Here is a 19,948-nt window from a genome sequence, read left to right as displayed (position 1 = left end):
AAAATGTATGTGTTAATGTTCCTGCACTAGCTGGAATGTGTAAAAATGTACGCAATGCGGCCCCCGACCTCCGAGGTCGGCAAGCTGCCAGCGGGGGACTGGAGCAGCAGTGAGTGACTATGAGGGCACAGGATGGCTGCATGGGGCTGGCAGAAGCCCCAAGTAAGTGAAACTCATTTTTTTTATTTTGCTTGGACATTCCCTTTAACTACTTTAGTAACGCAGTGATTGAAATCTATGCCCTGTTTTGGCGGGCTCCTGGCTGGCAGGACGTAGATTTTAATCACCGCCCGCAGCGCGTATCCGCCATTTCTGTCGCTCCCCGCCCATCTCGCCGCTGAATCCCCACTGTGTCTCATTACGGATCACTAGCTCTGCATGTCTCTATGACGGCAGAGCCAGGTAAGCCGGTCAGGAGATGATTTCATTGGCTCCTGGCCCTGTCTATCAATGTAAGCTCCTCCCATTGGCTTACATTGAATAGACATGGTCAGGAGCCAATGAAAGTGGCTCCTGACTGGCTCACGTGACTCTGCCGTCATAGAGACAGGCAGAGTCTATGTCAGGAGGATGACGGTGGTTGCATCAGGTATGCGTGGCGATTCATCAGGATTCCGTCGGTATTGTACCAGTGGTCTCTGTTCCATAAGGGGGCAGAGACCGCTGGTACTTAAAGCGGAATATAACCCTGCATTTCAACTTTGCTTTAAAATATTATTTACAGCATATTATATGCAAAAAGCATTTTTTTTTTTTACTAGACCACCATTGGAAGGGTTAAACACAGAGGTTTAAAGTTCCGTGGAGAGATATGCAGAAGTTCAGATAGATACATTCTATTTAGTTGAATGTATCTATTGATAAATGTTACACACTCTTTGGCTGTCCTCCAACTCCTTCTCAGTGAGAGAGAGTGAGTCACAGTCAACACTTAGATACATTTATGTAAACAAAATGTATCTATTTCAGCTTCGGATGCGTCTGCAGAAATCTCCAGGAACTTTAAAGCCCTGTGTAACCCTTCCAATGCTGGTCTAGTAAAAAAAAAAAAATGCTGGTTGCATATAATATACTGTAAATAATGTTTTAGAGCAAAGTTGAAATGCAGGGTTATATTCTGCTTTAAGTGGTTAAGGCAACCTTTACTGTGTCCATTGGGCACACAAATAATAACTCTGTTAAAAAAAGTAAAAACTCTTCAAGCAAAGTCATACTCTTTATTACATTTTACAGATTATAGCTACAGATATCGGCACACCAGCACACGTTTAGGGGTGACGGTTGGCAGCTATCTCAACCTACTCGGCCTTGCAAGCTGTGATGAACATAACAGCTTCATAATCAATTATATTGCTGTCACTCCTCCTCCTCTGTACGGCATAATAATCAATGACAAAGCCCAGCTTGCAAAGAGCATTTTTCACAAAGTTTTCATCAAAAGTGAAAGCATGAAACTTCTCTCCTCCAACCATATAATAAGATACATTTAATACCAAAAATAGTATCAGGTGGCCTCCGGGTCTCAGCAGCTTTGAGATTTTTTCCAGGTTCCTCATGTAATCATCTTCATCTTTGCTGATGGCAGTCGTTAGAAACAAACTGGTGACACAGTCAGCGAGGGGAAGCACAACAGGATAAGTTATATTCTCATTTTTAAAATCGCATGAGATGATGTGACCGATGGCTGTCTTCAGACGCTGATCCTTGTCCTCAATTTGGCCACTGAGGAAAAAATAAAAGAGGCTTTAAGATTATTATTATTTAGTATTTATTTAGCACTAAGATCTTCTACAGTTATGTACAGAGTATATTGTCTTATCACTTAACTGTCCCTCACAGGGGCTCACAATCTAATCCCTACCATAGTCAAATGTCTATGTATGTATACAATAATACAATACAATAACATTTCTATAGCGCTTTTCTCCCATAGGACTCAAAGCGCTTAGGCTCTCTCAGATTCAGTAATTAGTAGGATGAAGTATTCACACAACAAAAGTTACATTTCTGCAAATGCCAGACTGAACAGGTGGGTTTTCAGTCTGGATTTAAACACGTCCAGGGATGGGGCTGTCCTGATCTGTTGAGGTAAGGAGTTCCAAAACGTAGGGGCAGCATGACAGAAGGCTCTGGGACCAAAAGTTTCCAAGTGGACTCTGGGTATGACTAGATTATTAGAACCTGTGGATCTGAGAGTGCGGGGATTGCTACGCAGCTGTAACATATCTTTCATGTATCCAGGGCCTAGATTATTCAGGGATTTAAATGTCAGTAGGCCGATCTTGAATAGGACCCTCCATTCTATAGGTAGCCAGTGAAGGGAATGCAGGACTGGCGTTATGTGGCAGTGACGGGGTTGGTTGGTATCTTGTAGGGCATGTATCACATCAATTTAGGGGGACACCAGTTAACTTATCTGTATGTTTTTGGGTTGTGGGAGGAAACCGGAGTGCCAGAAGTAAACCCATGCAGACTCAGGGAGAACATTCAAACTCCTTGCAGATGTTGCCCTGGCTGGGATTTGATTTGGGAATCCAGGGTTGCAAGACAAAAGCGCTAACCGCTACACCTCCGTGCTGCCCTGACGATCTTACAACACAGCAAAACTGAGCAAATAAGTTCTAAACAGATCCTGGCATTGTCCTATCACATGAACCTTGGACCTCACTTAACCCTCCTCCTGTGAATCCTCTGTGCTGCTGGAGGACTCTGCTCCTTTCAGATCGGGATCAGTGAATAATGGCGCACAGCGCCTATGCATAAAAATGGCGCCGCATTAAAAAGATACGCTTATCGCTATTTATCGTTAGTAATGCAAAATAATGGCGCACAGGGAAAAAAAGAAGAAAAACGGCACACACTAACGTTATTTATCAATAGTGGCACACACTAACGTTATTTATCAATAGTGGCACACACTAACGTTATTTATCAATAGCGCCCTACATAAGCCAAACTGCAGACTTAATTTAACTGCAAAACGGTAAATGGATTTAATGTAACACTGTCAAGGTTAGGGTTAGGCACCACTGGGGGGGGGGGTCTTAGGGTTAGGCACCACCAGGGGGGTGGTTAGGGTTAGGCACCACCAGGGGGGTGGTTAGGGTTAGGCACCACCAGGGGGGTCTTAGGGTTAGGGATAAGTACAGGGAGGGCTCTGTGTGAGAGTAGGGTTAGATTACGTATAGTTACAGTACAATATACACCACCAGGGGGGTGGTTAGGGTTAGGGTTAGGCACCACCAGGGGGGTAGTTAGGGTTAGGCACCACCAGGGGGGTGGTTAGGGTTAGGCACCACCAGGGAGGGGTTATGGGTTAGGGATAGGTACAGAGAGGGTTCTGTGTGTTAACGCTAAATAACGATAAGGCTTTAACGTTAAATAGCGATAAGCGGCAAATGGATTAGCGGCAACACTGTGCGCCATTATTCACAGGCGCCATTTTCAGATGGATGCTTTCAGATCTCTCCTCGACTGAAACAAAAGAAATGGATATGACGTTTGTTCCTTCATCATGAATTGCCTTAACAAAACATCTCACCTCTTTCCTTCTAACTTGGCGGCATGGGCTGATGTGTGCTGCCAATTATAAGCACCAGTACGAGTGTCTTTCCATTTGCTTGTCTCCATGTTACAATTCTCATTGACCTTCAGTATAATGATGTCCTTGAAGATATCACAAGCTGAGTAGAGATGATGGATGAGGGAACCAACACTGAGATCAATCAAAACATCTCCCTTCACAAAACCTGCAGGGTTATATAAGGACAAATAAAGTAAATTATTATAGCCGCTTAGTAAGGAAGCTGTTATTAATGTATTATTATTATTTATATAGCACCAGCATCTTCCCTGGCGCTGTACAATAGCATATGGGGTATATAAAGTATACAATACAACAGTCGCTAGTGGGCAGCACGGTGGTGTAGTGGTTAGCTCGCCTTGCAGCACTGGGTCCCTGGTTCGAATCCCAGCCAGGGCACTATCTGCAAAGAGTTTGTATGTTCTCTCCGTGTCTGCGTGGGTTTCCTCCGGGCACTCCAGTTTCCTCCCACATTCCAAAAACATACGGATAAGTTAATTGGCTCCCCCTAAAATTGGCCCTAGACTACAGTACTTACACTACATAATATAGACATATGGCAATTGTAGGAAGTAGATTGTGAGCTCCTTTGAGGGACAGTTAGTGACAAGACAATATATATATACACTGTACAGCACTGTGTAATATGTCGGTGCTATATAAATACTAATAATAATAATAATAGTTGCTACAATACAAGAGTAGATAAGAGCTGATGCAGTAAAAAAAATAACTACATATTTTTACACAGGGGATGCTGTGCAATGGGTGTGCATTGCACACCCATTGCACAGCATTGAGCCATGCACACCCATTGCACGGCATTGAGAAAAAAAAGGGAAGAGAGCCCTAAGCTCTAAAGGCTTAAAGAGGAACTTCAGCCTATACAAACATACTGTCATTCAGTTACATTAGTTATGTTAATTAAAATAGATAGGTAATATAATCGCTTACCCATCCTGTTTTAAAAGAACAGGCAAATGTTTGATTTCATGAGTGCAGCCATTTTTTTGGTTGAAAGGAGGTGACAGGGAGCATGAGACACAGTTCCAACTGTCCTGTGTGCTGATCACCCCTCCCAGTTGCTAGGCAACATGAATAACAACATAGGAAATCCCATCATGCTTTGCACAGCATCAGGGTAAAAAGGCCCAGGCAGTTTCCTTTGATGGGTGGAGCTTAGCTAAAAATGCAGCTAAAATGATGCTTTGGTAAGAAATACAAAGTTCTGATGCTGTGAAGCTGTTAAAGAAACACCAAGCCTTTTCACTTCTGCTGAGTAGATTTTTAGTCCGGAGGTTCACTTTAAGGTATAGGACAGTAGGCAAAGGGAAGCTGTGTGTGGAGTGGTAGAAATGATGGTTAGTGGGCCGGGTCCTAGGTAGGGCAGTATGCTTGCCTGAAGAGGTGGGTTTTCCGATTGCGCCTAAAAATAGTAAGTGTGGGTGAGTGGCGGATGTGTTGAGGAAGAGTGTTCCAGAGTAGGGGTGAGGATCAAGAAAAATCTTGTAAGCAGGCGTGAGAAGAGGTGATCAAGGAGGAAGACAGTAGGATATTGTTAGGGGAGCGGAGATTGCATGTAGGATGGTATCTGGAAATAAGTTGATTTAGATAGTAAAGAGCTATGTTGTGGAGAGCTTTGTAGGCGAGAGTAAGGATTTTAAATTGTATCCTATGTGTAACTGGCAGCCAGTGAAGGGAGTGACAGACGGGGACTGGGCTGGAGAAGCGGGAGGAGAGGTGGATGAGTCGTGCAGCAAAGTTCATGATGGACTGTAGCGGGGTTAAACGGTTGGCAGGGAGGCCGCAGAGCAGAGAGTTGCAATAGTCTAGTCAGGAACTAATCAGGGCAAGCACTAGAAGTTTGGTAGTGTCCTGTGTTAGAAAAGGTTCAGCTATAGCAGATTTAAAATAAATAAATTACTGATATGAGCAGACCTACAGAGCTGAGGTTGTAACTAAAACCATGAGGCCTCCAAGCTAAATATTTATGACCCCCAATATACAAACATTTTTCTTTCTTGGGCACAACAAGCTGTTGTGCCCATCTGCATTGGGTCATCTAACAAGTTTGCTCAATATAATCCCACCTCTATAACAAGTAACAACTGTTACCATAACAACACCGGATCTGGATGATGGACCTGTGTATAAAAGGGATAGAGGGAGAGACTGAACAGTTCATAGCGAAGCAGCTCAGGGCCGGGCACCAAGGTTGGGCACCATTATAGCAGCAATGTTATGCTGCGCACCCCCCCCCCCACACACACACACACACGCATAACAGTGATTTGGGGCTCCAGAAGTTGCAACTTGCCAGACCCCAAATTACTTCTTGCAACAACTTAGAGGGGGAATAGTATTTAACGCTGCCGTGGAGTTTAGGGAGCTGTAATTTTGGCTTGCCCTGTGCCGAACTTCCCGGTGCTGGCATAACATATACTCAGGGCATGGACACCTGAATTAATGTAATACTTTGAAAAAAAGAATCAATATTTTAGTGTATACATATTTTATGCAAGCAAAGATTTTAGATATAAATAAAGACAAATTCAAATGTTCTGGACACGATTAAGTGTAAAAGGGATGTATTTACGGGCTTGAAGCATGAAGAGGACTAGTAAAATTTGAAGCTTAAAACAGCCCACTAGTGATAAGACCATCGACAAAAAACACCAAACTACCAAGCCAGTATATGTCGCACACTAATAGTATAGAATAAAATTCATAGCAATTTGTTTATTGCAAAAATATATAAATTGTTTATTGAATTTTTTTAGAAAAAAGATTGGTAAAAGCTAATCCAAGCTTATATATCAGTGATCACCAAGCCACCCTTAGAATGCACCTGTATGCCCCATCCCTTAATATAAAAACCCTCGCCTTATATAACATAGACCATGGTGGTACCCCTCAAAGCCTCCAGTAAGAAACGTGAGGTATCCTGAGTATACTGTCGAAATGACAGTCAGGTAAACATATTTAATACTCTCACAGAGGCAGACAAGTAGGGACCAATATCATCATGTATATATTGCCGCCGGTTGCATTTTCAGAACATATTACACATGGTATCCTCATCACATATAATTCATATACTACTTGGGCCTTTTACAAACTTTCAGTTTGTGAAAACTTGAGACCTATTATTCTCATGGTATCCATACACACAAACTGAATTGTCCATACGAAAAGACTGTGGTACCATCAGAAAAAAGAGAGACGTTAGCATGCTTTCAAAAAAATACACCACATAATGGAATTGATTCCGGGTCTAAATTGAGAGCTGCAGCATAGATAGCATACATAGGTGTCTTTGTTGAAATAACATGTTCATAGTGACCACCATCTGATCAGACCACCTTATGTCTAAGACTTATCTGATATCTGAAAATTTTTTCATTGAGATTATGTTCCATTTCCGCCTCAAAATTTTAAGCGCAAGATCTTCATAATTTTTAAATAACTGACACACTGTGTCTAATTGGTTATCTTCCTGTATGGGAGTGCTACCTTGATTTTTTATAGGGTTTCCACACTCTTTAAATGCCTCTTCCACCTCATGTACTATATTTAACATTGGGATATATGCCATGGTGTTATCTATATCCGTCATTTTTAAAAAGAAATGTATATTGTTAGACACATTGTGTCAGTTATTTAAAAATTATGAAGATCTTGCGCTTAAAATTTTGAGGCGGAAATGGAACATAATCTCAATGAAAAAATACATAAAGGTTAAAATTATCCCTCGGGGGTTACGGGAAAGGATTATCCCTGCTGAACATCTCAGAAATGATAGATTCTTGCCTCAATGGCAGGAACACTGCATAAGCAATGGAGTCTTTGTGATGACAATGATGGTAGAAGAGGAAACAATTCAGTTGATAGAGATGGAAAAACTTCAACTTAAATTGCAGAATGACCTTGAGAAATATAAGTCTTTTGATGATTTTGCAATGTACAATGGCAGAATTAAAAAAGCTCTAGACCTTGAAAATGAAAAAATCAAGGCCAATAAACAGAGAAAGTATCAGAGAGACGTGGACGATTTTTCCACGGGCAGTGTGTTTGTAGATTATCAGAATAATCCACGCGGTAGGAGTCGTTCAAGGCGGCGTAAGATCAGCTGGGCGTCTTCGGGAGAATCACAGGTCGAGGGACTAGTTGGGGGTCCATCTCCTCGCGGCCAGAGTAGAAATCGGTCACAGCAACAGAAAGGAATTTTGAGGCGCACTGAGGGAGTGGTTACGCGCCAGAGCGCTTTTTTAGAAAAAAATCCCCCCAAAAAATACGAAGGGGACAAAGGAAACAAGTACAAATAGATGAAAATGATGAAAAGGAGCAGGAAAAGAAAAATGGCAATATAATAAATTTATCTCAGCTACCTTTAAACAAAGATGATATTTCCCTGTTGAACAAAGGCTTAACTTTCTGCCCCACAAACACAGTACACCAGTTTGAAATCTTTAAAGATGTACAATTATATTTGAGAAAAGTACTGTTAAAGGAAAAGTACTATAAGGATGAGAAAATAGATTTAAATGATGATCTTAAGGGACAAACAGACATTGATGATTTTGATTTGATTGAGGGGATGGAGAGGGAGGAGATGGGTTCACAGGAACTAAAACTACCATTACATACGAATATGCGTCCCAAATCAGTCTTTATGCCTTCTATTCAGCAGAACAAATATATATCAATTTTTAATGAATGTCTAATGAGCGAAATTACATCATGGGGTGAGATGGCTTTAGAATATGATAATTTAACATATGGAGAAAGACAATCCCTAAAAAAATTACAGAGTCAGAAGGATATAATCATTAAACGTAGTGATAAGGGAGGAAATATAGTACTGTGGCCATGGGAGATGTACCTGGACGAGGTCTAGCGACAGCTCAATGACAGTGAATGTTATAAGCGTGTAGTAATAAATCCTTTTACTAACCTTAAGGAGAATCTGAACAGGAAATTACAGTGGGGATATCTAGACAATATCCTCACTGAGCGTGAATACAGAGCACTGTCCGTGGATCAATTTGTGGTACCTGTACTATATATGCAGCCTAAAAGCCACAAAAATATCGTACGACCTCCTGGTCGCCCAATAATTGCCGCAATTAACGCACCAACCGAGAAAGCAGCGCAATATGTCGACCAAAAACTTAAACCTATGGTAGAAAGATTGCCTTCATTTGTACTCGATACTATGCAACTGTTGGAGAAATTGAACAAAGTTCATGTTCCAGAGGGAGCCCTTATGGTAGGCTTAGATGTGGAATCACTATTTACCTCCATCCCCAACGAAGTAGGTTTGAGGGCAGTAGAGAAATTTCTCTACAAATATTATCCATGCGAGGATGTTTATAACGACTTTGTAGGACAATTGCTAAAATTCATTTTAAATAATAATTTTTTCTCATTTGATGGCAAATACTACAGACAAAAGAGAGGTGTGGCCATGGGGGCGGCGTGCTCTCCGGCATATGCGTGTCTCCATTTGGGCGCATGGGAGGAGGAGATGGTCTATGGGGACCCGCGTTTCAGGGAACACGTCCCCCTATGGCTCCGCTATGTGGACGACATTTTTATGCTATGGACAGGGAATCAAAGTGATTTGCAACAATTCATAGACTCTCTGAATGCCAATAATTATAATATCTATTTGACATATAAAATTCATCAACAAACTATTGAATTCCTTGACGTAACTATTAGAAAAGAGGGTAATAGGTTGATTACCTCGACTTATAGAAAGCCAACGGCATGAAATTTATTACTTCACTATGACAGTGCACACTTGGAGTCCCAGAAAAGAGCAGTCCCAATTGGACAGTTTTTGAGACTCCGCAGGAACTGCAGCGATATACAACAATTTAAGAGAGAAGCACATGATTTAAAGGAAAGGCTGAGAGCCAGGGGGTATCCCCACAAATTACTAAAATTTGCCTTGTACAGAGCATTAAAAACTGATCGAAACATGCTATTGACTAAAAAGCATAGAGACCATTGTAATTCTTCACCAAGACTAATTACTACCTATGGACCACACAAGGAACAAAAACATATGACATTAGACATGCAATGACCTGTAAAACCAAAAATGTGATATATCAGTTGACCTGCCCATGTGGTAAATTCTATATAGGAAAAACTAGAGATGGGACGACGAATCCGGCGAATCCACGAATCCCTCGAATATTGGGAAATATTCGAGATTCGTGGATTCGAATCCCGACGCCATTTTCCACTTTACGAATCCGCCGAATCCCGATGCTGCATCGCCGCGCATCCGCCGCTCGCACTCGTCCTCCTCCGACCCGCGCCTCCTCCGACCGCCCCGCGCCTCCTCCGCCCGGCCGCCGCATACTTTGTATCAACTCACCCGTCCAGTGGAGCGCAGACAGAGCGGCAGACCTCTCGCTGACTTCCTGGTTCCCTCTAGTGACGGCTTTTACAATGACGTCATCAGTAAAAGCCGGTCCGGCCACTAGAGGGAACCGAGAAGTAAGGACGAGGTCTGCCGCTCTGTCTGCGCTCCACTGGACATGTGAGTTGATACTTATGCAGGGGTGAGCGAGGAGGCACGGGGGACGGAGGAGGCCATGGGGGTGAGCGGAGGAGGCACGGGGGGGGGGGGGGGGTGAGCGGAGGAGGCACGGGGGGGGGGGGGGGGGGGGGTGAGCGGAGGAGGCACGGGGGGGGTGAGCGGAGGAGGCACGGGGGGGGGGGGGGGGGCGAGCGGAGGAGGCACGGGGGGGGGGGGGAGAGCGACACCTACCTACCTACCTACCTACCTACCTACAGGCCCCTATACCTACCTAAAGGCCCCCTATACTACCTACCTACCACTATACCTACCTACCTACAGGCCCCTATACCTACCTAAAGGCCCCCTATATGTACCTACCTACCTAAAGGCCCCTATACCTACCTAAAGGCCTCTATACCTACCTACCTAAAGGCCCCCTATACGTGCCTACCTACCTAAAGGCCCCTATACCTACCTACCTAAAGGCCCCTATACCTACCTACCTACATACCTACCTATACTTAAGGCCTTATACCCTGCTACCTATACTGAAGGTCCCTTTAACTACCTACCTACCTACAGGACACTATACCTACCTACCTACCTACCGGCCACTATACCTACCTACCTACCTACAGGCCACTATACCTACCTAAAGGCCCCCTATACGTACCTACCTACCTACCTAAAGGCCCCTATACCTACCTACCTACCTAAAGGCCCCTATACTTACCTACCTACCTACCTACCTACCTAAAGGCCCCTATACCTACCTACAGGCCTCTATACCTACCTACCTACTTAAAGGCCCCCTATACGTGCCTACCTACCTAAAGGCCCCTATATCTACCTACCTAAAGGCCCCTATACCTACCTACCTACATACCTACCTATACTTAAGGCCCTATACCCTGCTACATATACTGAAGGTCCCTTTAACTACCTACCTACCTACCTACAGGACACCATACCTACCTACCGGCCACTATACTTACCTACCTACCTACAGGCCACTATACCTACCTAAAGGCCCCCTATACGTACCTACCTACCTACCTAAAGGCCCCTATACCTACCTACCTAAAGGCCCCTATACCTACCTACCTACATACCTACCTATACTTAAGGCCCTATACCCTGCTACCTATACTGAAGGTCCCTTTACCTACCTAAAGGCCCCTATACCTACCTACATACCTACCTATACTTAAGGCCTCTATATACCCTGTTACCTATACTGAAGGCCCTATACCCTGCTACCTATACTGAAGGTCCCTTTACCTACCTAAAGGCCCCTATACCTACCTACATACCTACCTATACTTAAGGCCTCTATATACCCTGTTACCTATACTGAAGGCCCTATACCCTGCTACCTATACTGAAGGTCCCTTTACCTACCTAAAGGCCCCTATACCTACCTACATACCTACCTATACTTAAGGCCTCTATATACCCTGCTACCTATACTGAAGGCCCATATACCCTGCTACCTATACTGAAGGCCCCTATACCCTGCTACCTATACTGAAGGCCTATATACCCTGCTACCTATACTGAAGGCCCATATACCCTGCTACCTATACTGAAGGCCCATATACCCTGCTACCTATACTGAAGGCCCATATACCCTGCTACCTATACTGAAGGCACATATACCTTGCTACCTATACTGAAGGCACATATACCCTGCTACCTATACTGAAGGCACATATACCCTGCTACCTATACTGAAGGCCTATATACCCTGCTACCTATACTGAAGGCCCATATACCTTTCTACCTATACTGAAGGCCCATATACCTTGCTACCTATACTGAAAGCTACCAATATTGAAGGCACCCATACCTAGCTAGCTATACTGAAGGCACCTTTACCTCGCTACCTATACTGCGGGCAACTATACCACGGATCGCACAATTCGTATGTGCAGGATTCGTTAGATTCGGGATTCGAAAGGTTCGAGATATTCGAGAACCTTTTTAGATTCGGATCCGGATTCGGATTCGAAGAAATTGTGGATTCGTCCCATCCCTAGGAAAAACTAAACGAGAAATGAGATCACGCATCCAGGAACATGTAAGGAATATAATAGATGCAAAGAAAGAGGAAAATGCAGAAAAAGAAAAAAACTCCAGTTGCTTTACACTTTATGGAGCATCACAATTCAGATCCCTCCAGCTTAAAGGTGAAGGCCATCTATCACCTGAACCCCAGCACTAGATATATGAACACAGATGTACAATTATATAAAAAGGAAAGCTATTGGATTTATGTGTTAGATACATTGAGCCCAAAGGGCTTGAATACTGACCTCAATTTAAAAGTGTTTTTATAGTATGGGCTTGTCTGTTCCTTGGTACTGTTTTCTTTGTATTGTTAGGGGCTATCGGCTCTCCTGGAGGGTGAGGGGAGAAGGGCGGGAGAATAATTAGGTGTTCCGCCTTAAAAATATTGTTCCCCTCTATTAAGGTACTTATAGCCGTAATTTGGGAAAATATGGTCATTTTTTAAAATAAATATGGGTATCCTGTCCAGCTAAAGGCTAGTATTGGAGTAGTTAGGCTACATACTTTATAGGCATTCTAAAAATGATATATATCTATTTGATTGGTTGGCAAGGCAATGAGTATGAAGTCTATTGGCCTATTACACAAGCTGTGAATAAAATGTGGGACCTTGATAGCAATAATATATATGACCACAAGATGGTGACAGAATATATCAATGGAAATCTTTTTTATAAATAGAGATGCGACCACAAGATGGTGCTAAAATACCATTACTTGAAGAATGGATGCATAGACCTAACTCACCACAACGATGGAGATATGCCATAGACGTCACGTCTTCCGGCTATAAATACGGAACCCATGTGGAATTACGTAATACACGCTCTGACGAAGCTCCGGGGGCGGGGCGAAATGCATTAGCGCGACTTACAGACATACCCGCACGCCGAGCCGCCATGTCAGCGTGGTAACTATACTGCTGAACTACAGAAAGAGTCTGGGCCCAGTGAAATACTATGGAGACACACAGCGCAACAACAAGCTGATAAGTATATATACAAGCTACATATCTGTGGATATCAATCTGTGTAGAAGTCCCTGTTGCGAGTGGACAGGTGGACGAGCGCTTTGCTGTTCCAGCGCTATCTCTGGAAATGTATAGATTTTGCTAATCAAGAGGACTATACAGATAGTTTCAGACATCAGATAAGTCTTAGACATAAGGTGGTCTGATCAGATGGTGGTCACTATGAACATTGTTATTTCAACAAAGACACCTATGTATGCTATCCATGCTGCAGCTCTCAATCTAGACCCGGAATCAATTCCATTATGTGGTGTATTTTTTTGAAAGCATGCTAACGTCTCTCTTTTTTCTGATGGTACCACAGTCTTTTCGTATGGACAATTTAGTTTGTGTGTATGGATACCGTGAGCATAATAGGTCTCAAGTTTTCACAAACTGAAAGTTTGTAAAAGGCCCAAGTAGTATATGAATTATATGTGATGAGGTTACCATGCGTAATATGTTCTGAAAATTCAACTGGCGGCAATATATACGTGATCATATTGGTCCCTACCTTTCTGCCTCTGTGAGAGTATTAAAAATGTTTACCTGATCGTCATTTCGACAGTATACTCAGGATACCTCACGTTTCTTACTGGAGGCTTTGAGGAGTACCACCATGGTCTATGTTATATAAGGCGAGGGTTTTTATATTAAGGGATGGGGCATACAGGTGCATTCTAAGGGTGGCTTGGTGATCACTGATATATAAGCTTGGATTAGCTTTTACCAATCTTTTTTCTAAAAAAATTCAATAAACAATTTATATATTTTTGCAATAAACAAATTGCTATGAATTTTATTCTATACTATTAGTGTGCGACATATACTTGCTTAGTAGTTTGGTGTTTTTTGTCGATGGTTTGATGTTGCCAGTGTCTGCACCTATTGCTCTGATATCATTTTTCAGATACAATCTTGTATAAATTGAATCTATATAATTTTTGTAGCACTAGTGATAAGAAGTTACATTTTAACAACAAATTTTACAAATATAGAAGTTCTAAAAGAAAAAAGAGCATAGGATGTCTAAAAGAACAGACTGGGAAGTTGGGAACTCGATTGCGAATGATTAAACTAAAGCTGAGATATTAAATCTGTTTTTATCAAAGGAGTTGTGTTCAGTTAGTGACAGGCCACTTTGTTTTATTTTCTGTGACTCTATTTCAGGCTCAGTTCCCTATGACTGGTGTACAGTGGATGCATTCCATGATTCAAAAAAAAAAAAAAAACAGAACTGGGAATCTGTAGACCTGTAAGCTTAACCCTTTGGGGACCGACTGCCTAATCCCCCTTAAGGACCAGGCAAATTTGCATGAGGGGGGGAGGGCATTTGGGAGGGTCAGGCAGCTGGATTCCCAATGTGGCTTTCTGGGCTGTGTGCCCCCCCTGTAGCCAGATGTCCTGCCTGTAGCCAGCAGCCTTTACTCACCTTCCAGGCTCCAGCAATGAGCCGCAGTGGACCCCTCAGCTCCGGCCAGCATCCCCGCTTGCACTGCCACTCAGTTCCAGGTCGCGGCTTGATGACGTCATCAAGCTGGAACCCGGCACTGACATCAGAGATAGCGGGGATACCGGCCAGAGTGGCGGGGGGCGCCGATCTCCGGGGAATGGCAGGAAGGTTAGTGGATTCTCTTCTTTCCTCCCACTATCGCCGCATCACTAACAGTGATCACTATGATCTGCCGGCGATCGTAGTGATCATGTGATCAGAAGCCATTCGCAATGGCTTTTAATCACTGGACGGAGATGTCAGCTGTCATATGACAGCTTAATCTCCCCTCTCGGGTGCGCATGATCGCATCTGGAGCAGAAATGGCGGGTAGCGTAGATCCTATGCCACATTAGCCTAGAGCAGCCACAAGTGCGGTGTAGGCTCTACATGCGTGGCCCCAAAAAGGTTAAAGTGAACACGAGGTGAAAATAAACGCATGAGATAAACAATTGTATTATTCCTCCTACTCTTTAAAATGACTTTTTAGCTATTTCATGGTTTTATTTTATATTTAAACATTCACAAAGTAGATTGAGTGTTTTCTGGCTCAGGTATACAAAGAAAAGAGAAGTAGAAATATCTCTTGCTTAAAATTGGAAGCTGCTAGAAGTGGGTCCCACAAGGGTCAGTCTTGGGCCCACTTGTCTTTATCTATTTAGCAATGCCATGTAGATGGAAGACAAAGTAATTTTGCAGATGAAACTAATAGTGATATTATTTATCAAAACTCAGTATGGTGGTGACATGCCTACATAAGGAACTTGAAAACATGACTATATGGGCAGGTCTTTGAGAGGTGGAATTTAATGTAAATAGATGTATGCTCATACATCGCAGATAAGCCAGTGCCTGAACACCATATAAACTAAATGATTTACAGCTTGAAACTTCAGACTTAGAGAAGAACTTGTTTGATAGTGATTGACTAGTCATCAAGATGGCGCCGGATTCGGACGCCACGGCCAAAGGGCTCCGGCTTTTTCCCTTTTTTTCTAGGTAACCTCTCACCTTTGCTCACTTCTGAGCCCATCTGCCACCGGGGTGAGATGTGAGGATCACAGGCATGCTCGTCTTCTCTTCACCAGCCATCGGCTCCAGCTGATCGGGACATCGGCGTACGGGACCCGCGTGCTCTCCGGAATAGGAGGCTCACCACGTAGTCGGCTCAACTGATGGTCCACATGGTTCCAGGTCTGCCATCGTTTCTGCCGGCACCAGCCGTTCCAACTTTTCGCCTCCACCGCTGCCCTGTTCTCCGCTGCTGCCTGGGGACATCTTGCAGCTTGGGGATGTGACGTCGGGCCCACTGGCACCAAAGGGCCCCCCACTGCGTCTGCACCCTCATTACCCAGCCGTGCAGACTTTGAAATTAGGAGCGCTTCTCCTCAAGCAACCTGGCTCAAGCGAACTCTGCTGTCCGCCTCCATCATGATCCCCTTCAGCTTTCTCTCTACTTTCGTGGACAATCGGTAGCACCTGTCTTGGTGGGAGCGTGTCGCTGGGTAGCGTCCAGTGCCGAAAATGGCAGCGCTCACTGCTCCTCCAGTCCCACTCTTTTCTGTTCCTGCTATCAGTGTATGTTTTTTGCTATGTTTGTATTACGTTAACTGTATGTGTATGCAGAAATGCTCTCTGTTTTTGCTTTTTATTTTTTCTTTTATTGCTTATATGTATGTACCATGCTTAATTGTATACGTCGCTCTGCTTAATTGTACGCACAAGCTGCAATGTTGTCCTATGTATGCCTGTCCCATGTCTACGTATGTACCATGCTTAACCGTGCTCTTTCTTGTTTTTCATCAACGACCCTGTATGCGCCAAAACCAATTCCGGGTACAACCCACCAAAAACAGAGAACATTTCAGCATACACATACAGTTAACTAATACAAACATAGCAAAAAACATACATGGTTGTTTTACTTTTTATCAATCAGAATCAGAATCAGAATCAGAATTGATTTGTGTAAAGATTGAGAACACTGCCATTAACAGTGTAAAAAAGCTGCAGTTTATATTTTACCATGTAAAAAGTGTAGTTATTGGCTCCGCCTACTTTTTCTGACCTTGACATGCAGTCACTCAATGACCAAGTTTATGAGCTTTGGGGTCCTTGGTATCAATATTTGTATATTCCCATAGAAATTAAACAAATCTGATTTGCTGTTTGTGGCTCTGCCCCCTTTCCAGAATTCTGCCATTAAGAGTGTAAGAATGGCAGCAATGTAAATATTCCCCTTGAAAATTAATATGTGTTTTTTAATTGGCTGTTGTAGGCTCCACCCACTTTCTTGAATATTAATCCCATTCACCAAGTGACCAACCTGGCAAAGTTTGAAAACCCTGTGTAAGAATGGCTGCAGTTTATATTTTCCCTGTGAAATTTGTTTTTGGCTCTGCCCACTTTTTGTAACCTTGACACATAGTCACTCAATGACCAAGTTTGCGAGCTTTCAGGTCCTTGGCATCAATAAAAACAAATCTGATTGGCTGTTTGTGTCTCCGCCCCTTTAGTGAATTTCAACCCCAATCACCCAATGACCGACTGTAGCATTGTAGTTTGAAGCCTCTGCCATTAACAGTGCAAGAATGGCTGCCGTTTAAATATTCCCCTTAAAAATCAACAGGTGTTTTTTGATTGGCTTTTGTAGGCTCCTCCCACTTTCCTGAATATTAATACCATTCACCCAGTGACAAACTGTGCAAAGTTTGAGACCCGTGAGATTAATAGTCTAAGAATGGCACCAGTTAACATTTTTCTATTTAAAATTAATGGCTGAAATTGGATTGACTCTTTTATGCTTCGCCCACTTATCTTGGATTTGTAACCTCAGTCAGTAAGTGACCAAATGCGCCAAGTGTGGAGACTGTGGCTTGATTACTGTGAGAATGGAAGCCTTTTACATTTGGGGAAATCTGATTTGCTGTTTGCAGCTCCACCCAGGTAAGCAGGGGGGACGCGAGACCCCAGAACATATCATCCCAGGTAGTAAGGGATCTGTATACCAAGTTTCGTTCAAATCGGTCAAGGCGTTTTCGAGTGATCGCGGCGCATACACACACACATACATACATACATACACACATACATACATACATACACACATACATACATACATACACACATACAGTGGTGTGAAAAACTATTTGCCCCCTTCCTGATTTCCTATTCTTTTGCATGTTTGTCACACTTAAATGTTTCTGCTCATTAAAAACCGTTAACTATTAGTCAAAGATAACCTAATTGAACACAAAATGCAGTTTTAAAATGATGGTTTTTATTATTTAGTGAGAAAAATAACTCAAAACCTACATGGCCCTGTGTGAAAAAGAAATTGCCCCCTTAACCTAATAACTGGTTGGGCCACCCTTAGCAGCAATAACTGCAATCAAGCGTTTGCGATAACTTGCAACGAGTCTTTTACAGCGCTCTGGAGGAATTTTGGCCCACTCATCTTTGCAGAATTGTTGTAATTCAGCTTTATTTGAGGGTTTTCTAGCATGAACCGCCTTTTTAAGGTCATGCCACAACATCTCAATAGGATTCAGGTCAGGACTTTGACTAGGCCACTCCAAAGTCTTCATTTTGTTTTTCTTCAGCCATTCAGAGGTGGATTTGATGGTGTGTTTTGGGTCATTGTCCTGCTGCAGCACCCAAGATCGCTTCAGCTTGAGTTGACGAACAGATGGCCGGACATTCTCCTTCAGGATTTTTTGGTAGACAGTAGAATTCATGGTTCCATCTACCACAGCAAGCCTTCCAGGTCCTGAAGCAGCAAAACAACCCCAGACCATCACACTACCACCACCATATTTTACTGTTGGTATGATGTTCTTTTGCTGAAATGCTGTGTTACTTCTATGCCAGATGTAACGGGACACGCACCTTCCAAAAAGTTCAACTTTTGTCTCTTCGGTCCACAAGGTATTTTTCCAAAAGCCTTCCCAATCATTGAGATGGTTTTTTTTTAGCAAACTTGAGACGAGCCTTAATATTCTTTTTGCTTAAAAGTGGTTTGCGCCTTGGATATCTGCCATGCAGACCGTTTTTGCGCAGTCTCTTTCTTGTGGTGGAGTCGTGAACAATGATCTTAATTGAGGTAAGTGAGGCCTGCAGTTCTTTAGATGTTGTCCTGGGGTCTTTTGTGGCCTCTCGGATGAGTTTTCTCTGCGCTCTTGGGGTAATTTTGGTCGGCCAGCCACTCCTGGAAAGGTTCATCACTGTTCCATGTTTTTGCCATTTGTGGATAATGGCTCTCACTGTGGTTCGCTGGAATCCCAAAGCTTTAGAAATGGCTTTATAACCTTTACCAGACTGATAGATCTCAATTACAGTACTTTTGTTCTCATTTGTTCCTGAATTTCTTTGGATCTTGGCATGATGTCTAGCTTTTGAGGTGCTTTTGGTCTACTTCTCTGTGTCAGATAGCTCCTATTTAAGTGATTTCTTGATTGAAACAGGTGTGGCAGTAATCAGTCCTGGCGGTGACTACAGAAATTGAACTCAGGTGTGATAAACTACAGTTAATTTATTTTTAACAGAGGGGGGGCAACCGCTTTCTCACACAGGGCCATGTAGATTTGGAGTTTTTTTCTCACTAAATGATAAATAGTTAATGGTTTTTGATGAGCAGAAACATTTAAGTGTGACAAACATGCAAAAGAATAAGAAATCAGGAAGGGGGCAAATAGTTTTTCACACCACTGTACATCCGATTTTATATATATAGATTGCCTATAAGCTGTGATTTACATACCAGAGCTGAACACGTAATGGAAATTCATCATAGGACATTTCAAACCATCATCTGTAAACACCATGTCTGGCTTGTCCGAGAAATATGTATCAAGGAAAGTCCTGCAATCAAATGGATCTTCATGGTAGAATTTCCTTCGTCCACAATCCATCTTGCAAGGATCTTCTTCACTTTAGTTTCCCAGTTTCTACTCTGCTTATTTGACATCGGTGTTCCCTTTATAGTCATACAGATCCAGGGAGTCACACCTATTACTGTGTGATCATTATTTTCACAGAAGTGTTTGTTACATTCACAAGCCAGTCACAGGGTTTCAGCTGACTGAGCTGTGATGATTACCAACCTAACTTGTCAAAACGAATACATTGATCATTTACATCACTTTCATATGATAGTTATGCTCTGTCTGGGCCATAAGGCATGACCTTTTTCTCCAGTTTTCCCCAAGAGGTATTTTCAGAACTTGTCAATAAAATGTCTTTAGAGCAACTAGCAAG

At 42.9% G+C, this 19,948-nt stretch overlaps 1 protein-coding gene across 1 annotated transcript; it reads right to left on the bottom strand.

The window, feature by feature from the left end:
- Window positions 1-1,203: 1,203 nt before the first annotated feature.
- LOC137525435 (indolethylamine N-methyltransferase-like) lies at window positions 1,204-19,667 on the bottom strand. The gene is made up of 3 exons (XM_068246518.1): window positions 19,452-19,667; window positions 3,542-3,749; window positions 1,204-1,722 (listed from the first exon to the last, which is right to left on the bottom strand). Exons 1-3 carry the CDS (start codon window positions 19,600-19,602, stop codon window positions 1,299-1,301), a joined length of 783 nt encoding a protein of 260 aa, XP_068102619.1. The 5' UTR covers window positions 19,603-19,667; the 3' UTR covers window positions 1,204-1,298.
- Between the last annotated feature and the right edge of the window lie 281 nt (window positions 19,668-19,948).

This window comes from Hyperolius riggenbachi, chromosome 7, assembly GCF_040937935.1.
Source record: "Hyperolius riggenbachi isolate aHypRig1 chromosome 7, aHypRig1.pri, whole genome shotgun sequence".
NCBI lineage: Eukaryota > Metazoa > Chordata > Amphibia > Anura > Hyperoliidae > Hyperolius > Hyperolius riggenbachi.
This window is presented reverse-complemented; position numbering and strand designations above follow the sequence as displayed.

Excerpts from the sequence above, each read along its gene's own strand:
- LOC137525435 (XM_068246518.1), bottom strand. The coding sequence starts at position 19,602 with ATGGATTGTGGACGAAGGAAATTCTACCATGAAGATCCATTTGATTGC. Across the intron at positions 3,750-19,451 it reads CCATTACGTGTTCAGCTCTG|GTTTTGTGAAGGGAGATGTT; the intron begins GTATGTAAATCA and ends ATAACCCTGCAG. Across the intron at positions 1,723-3,541 it reads GCCAAGTTAGAAGGAAAGAG|TGGCCAAATTGAGGACAAGG; the intron begins GTGAGATGTTTT and ends TTTTTTCCTCAG.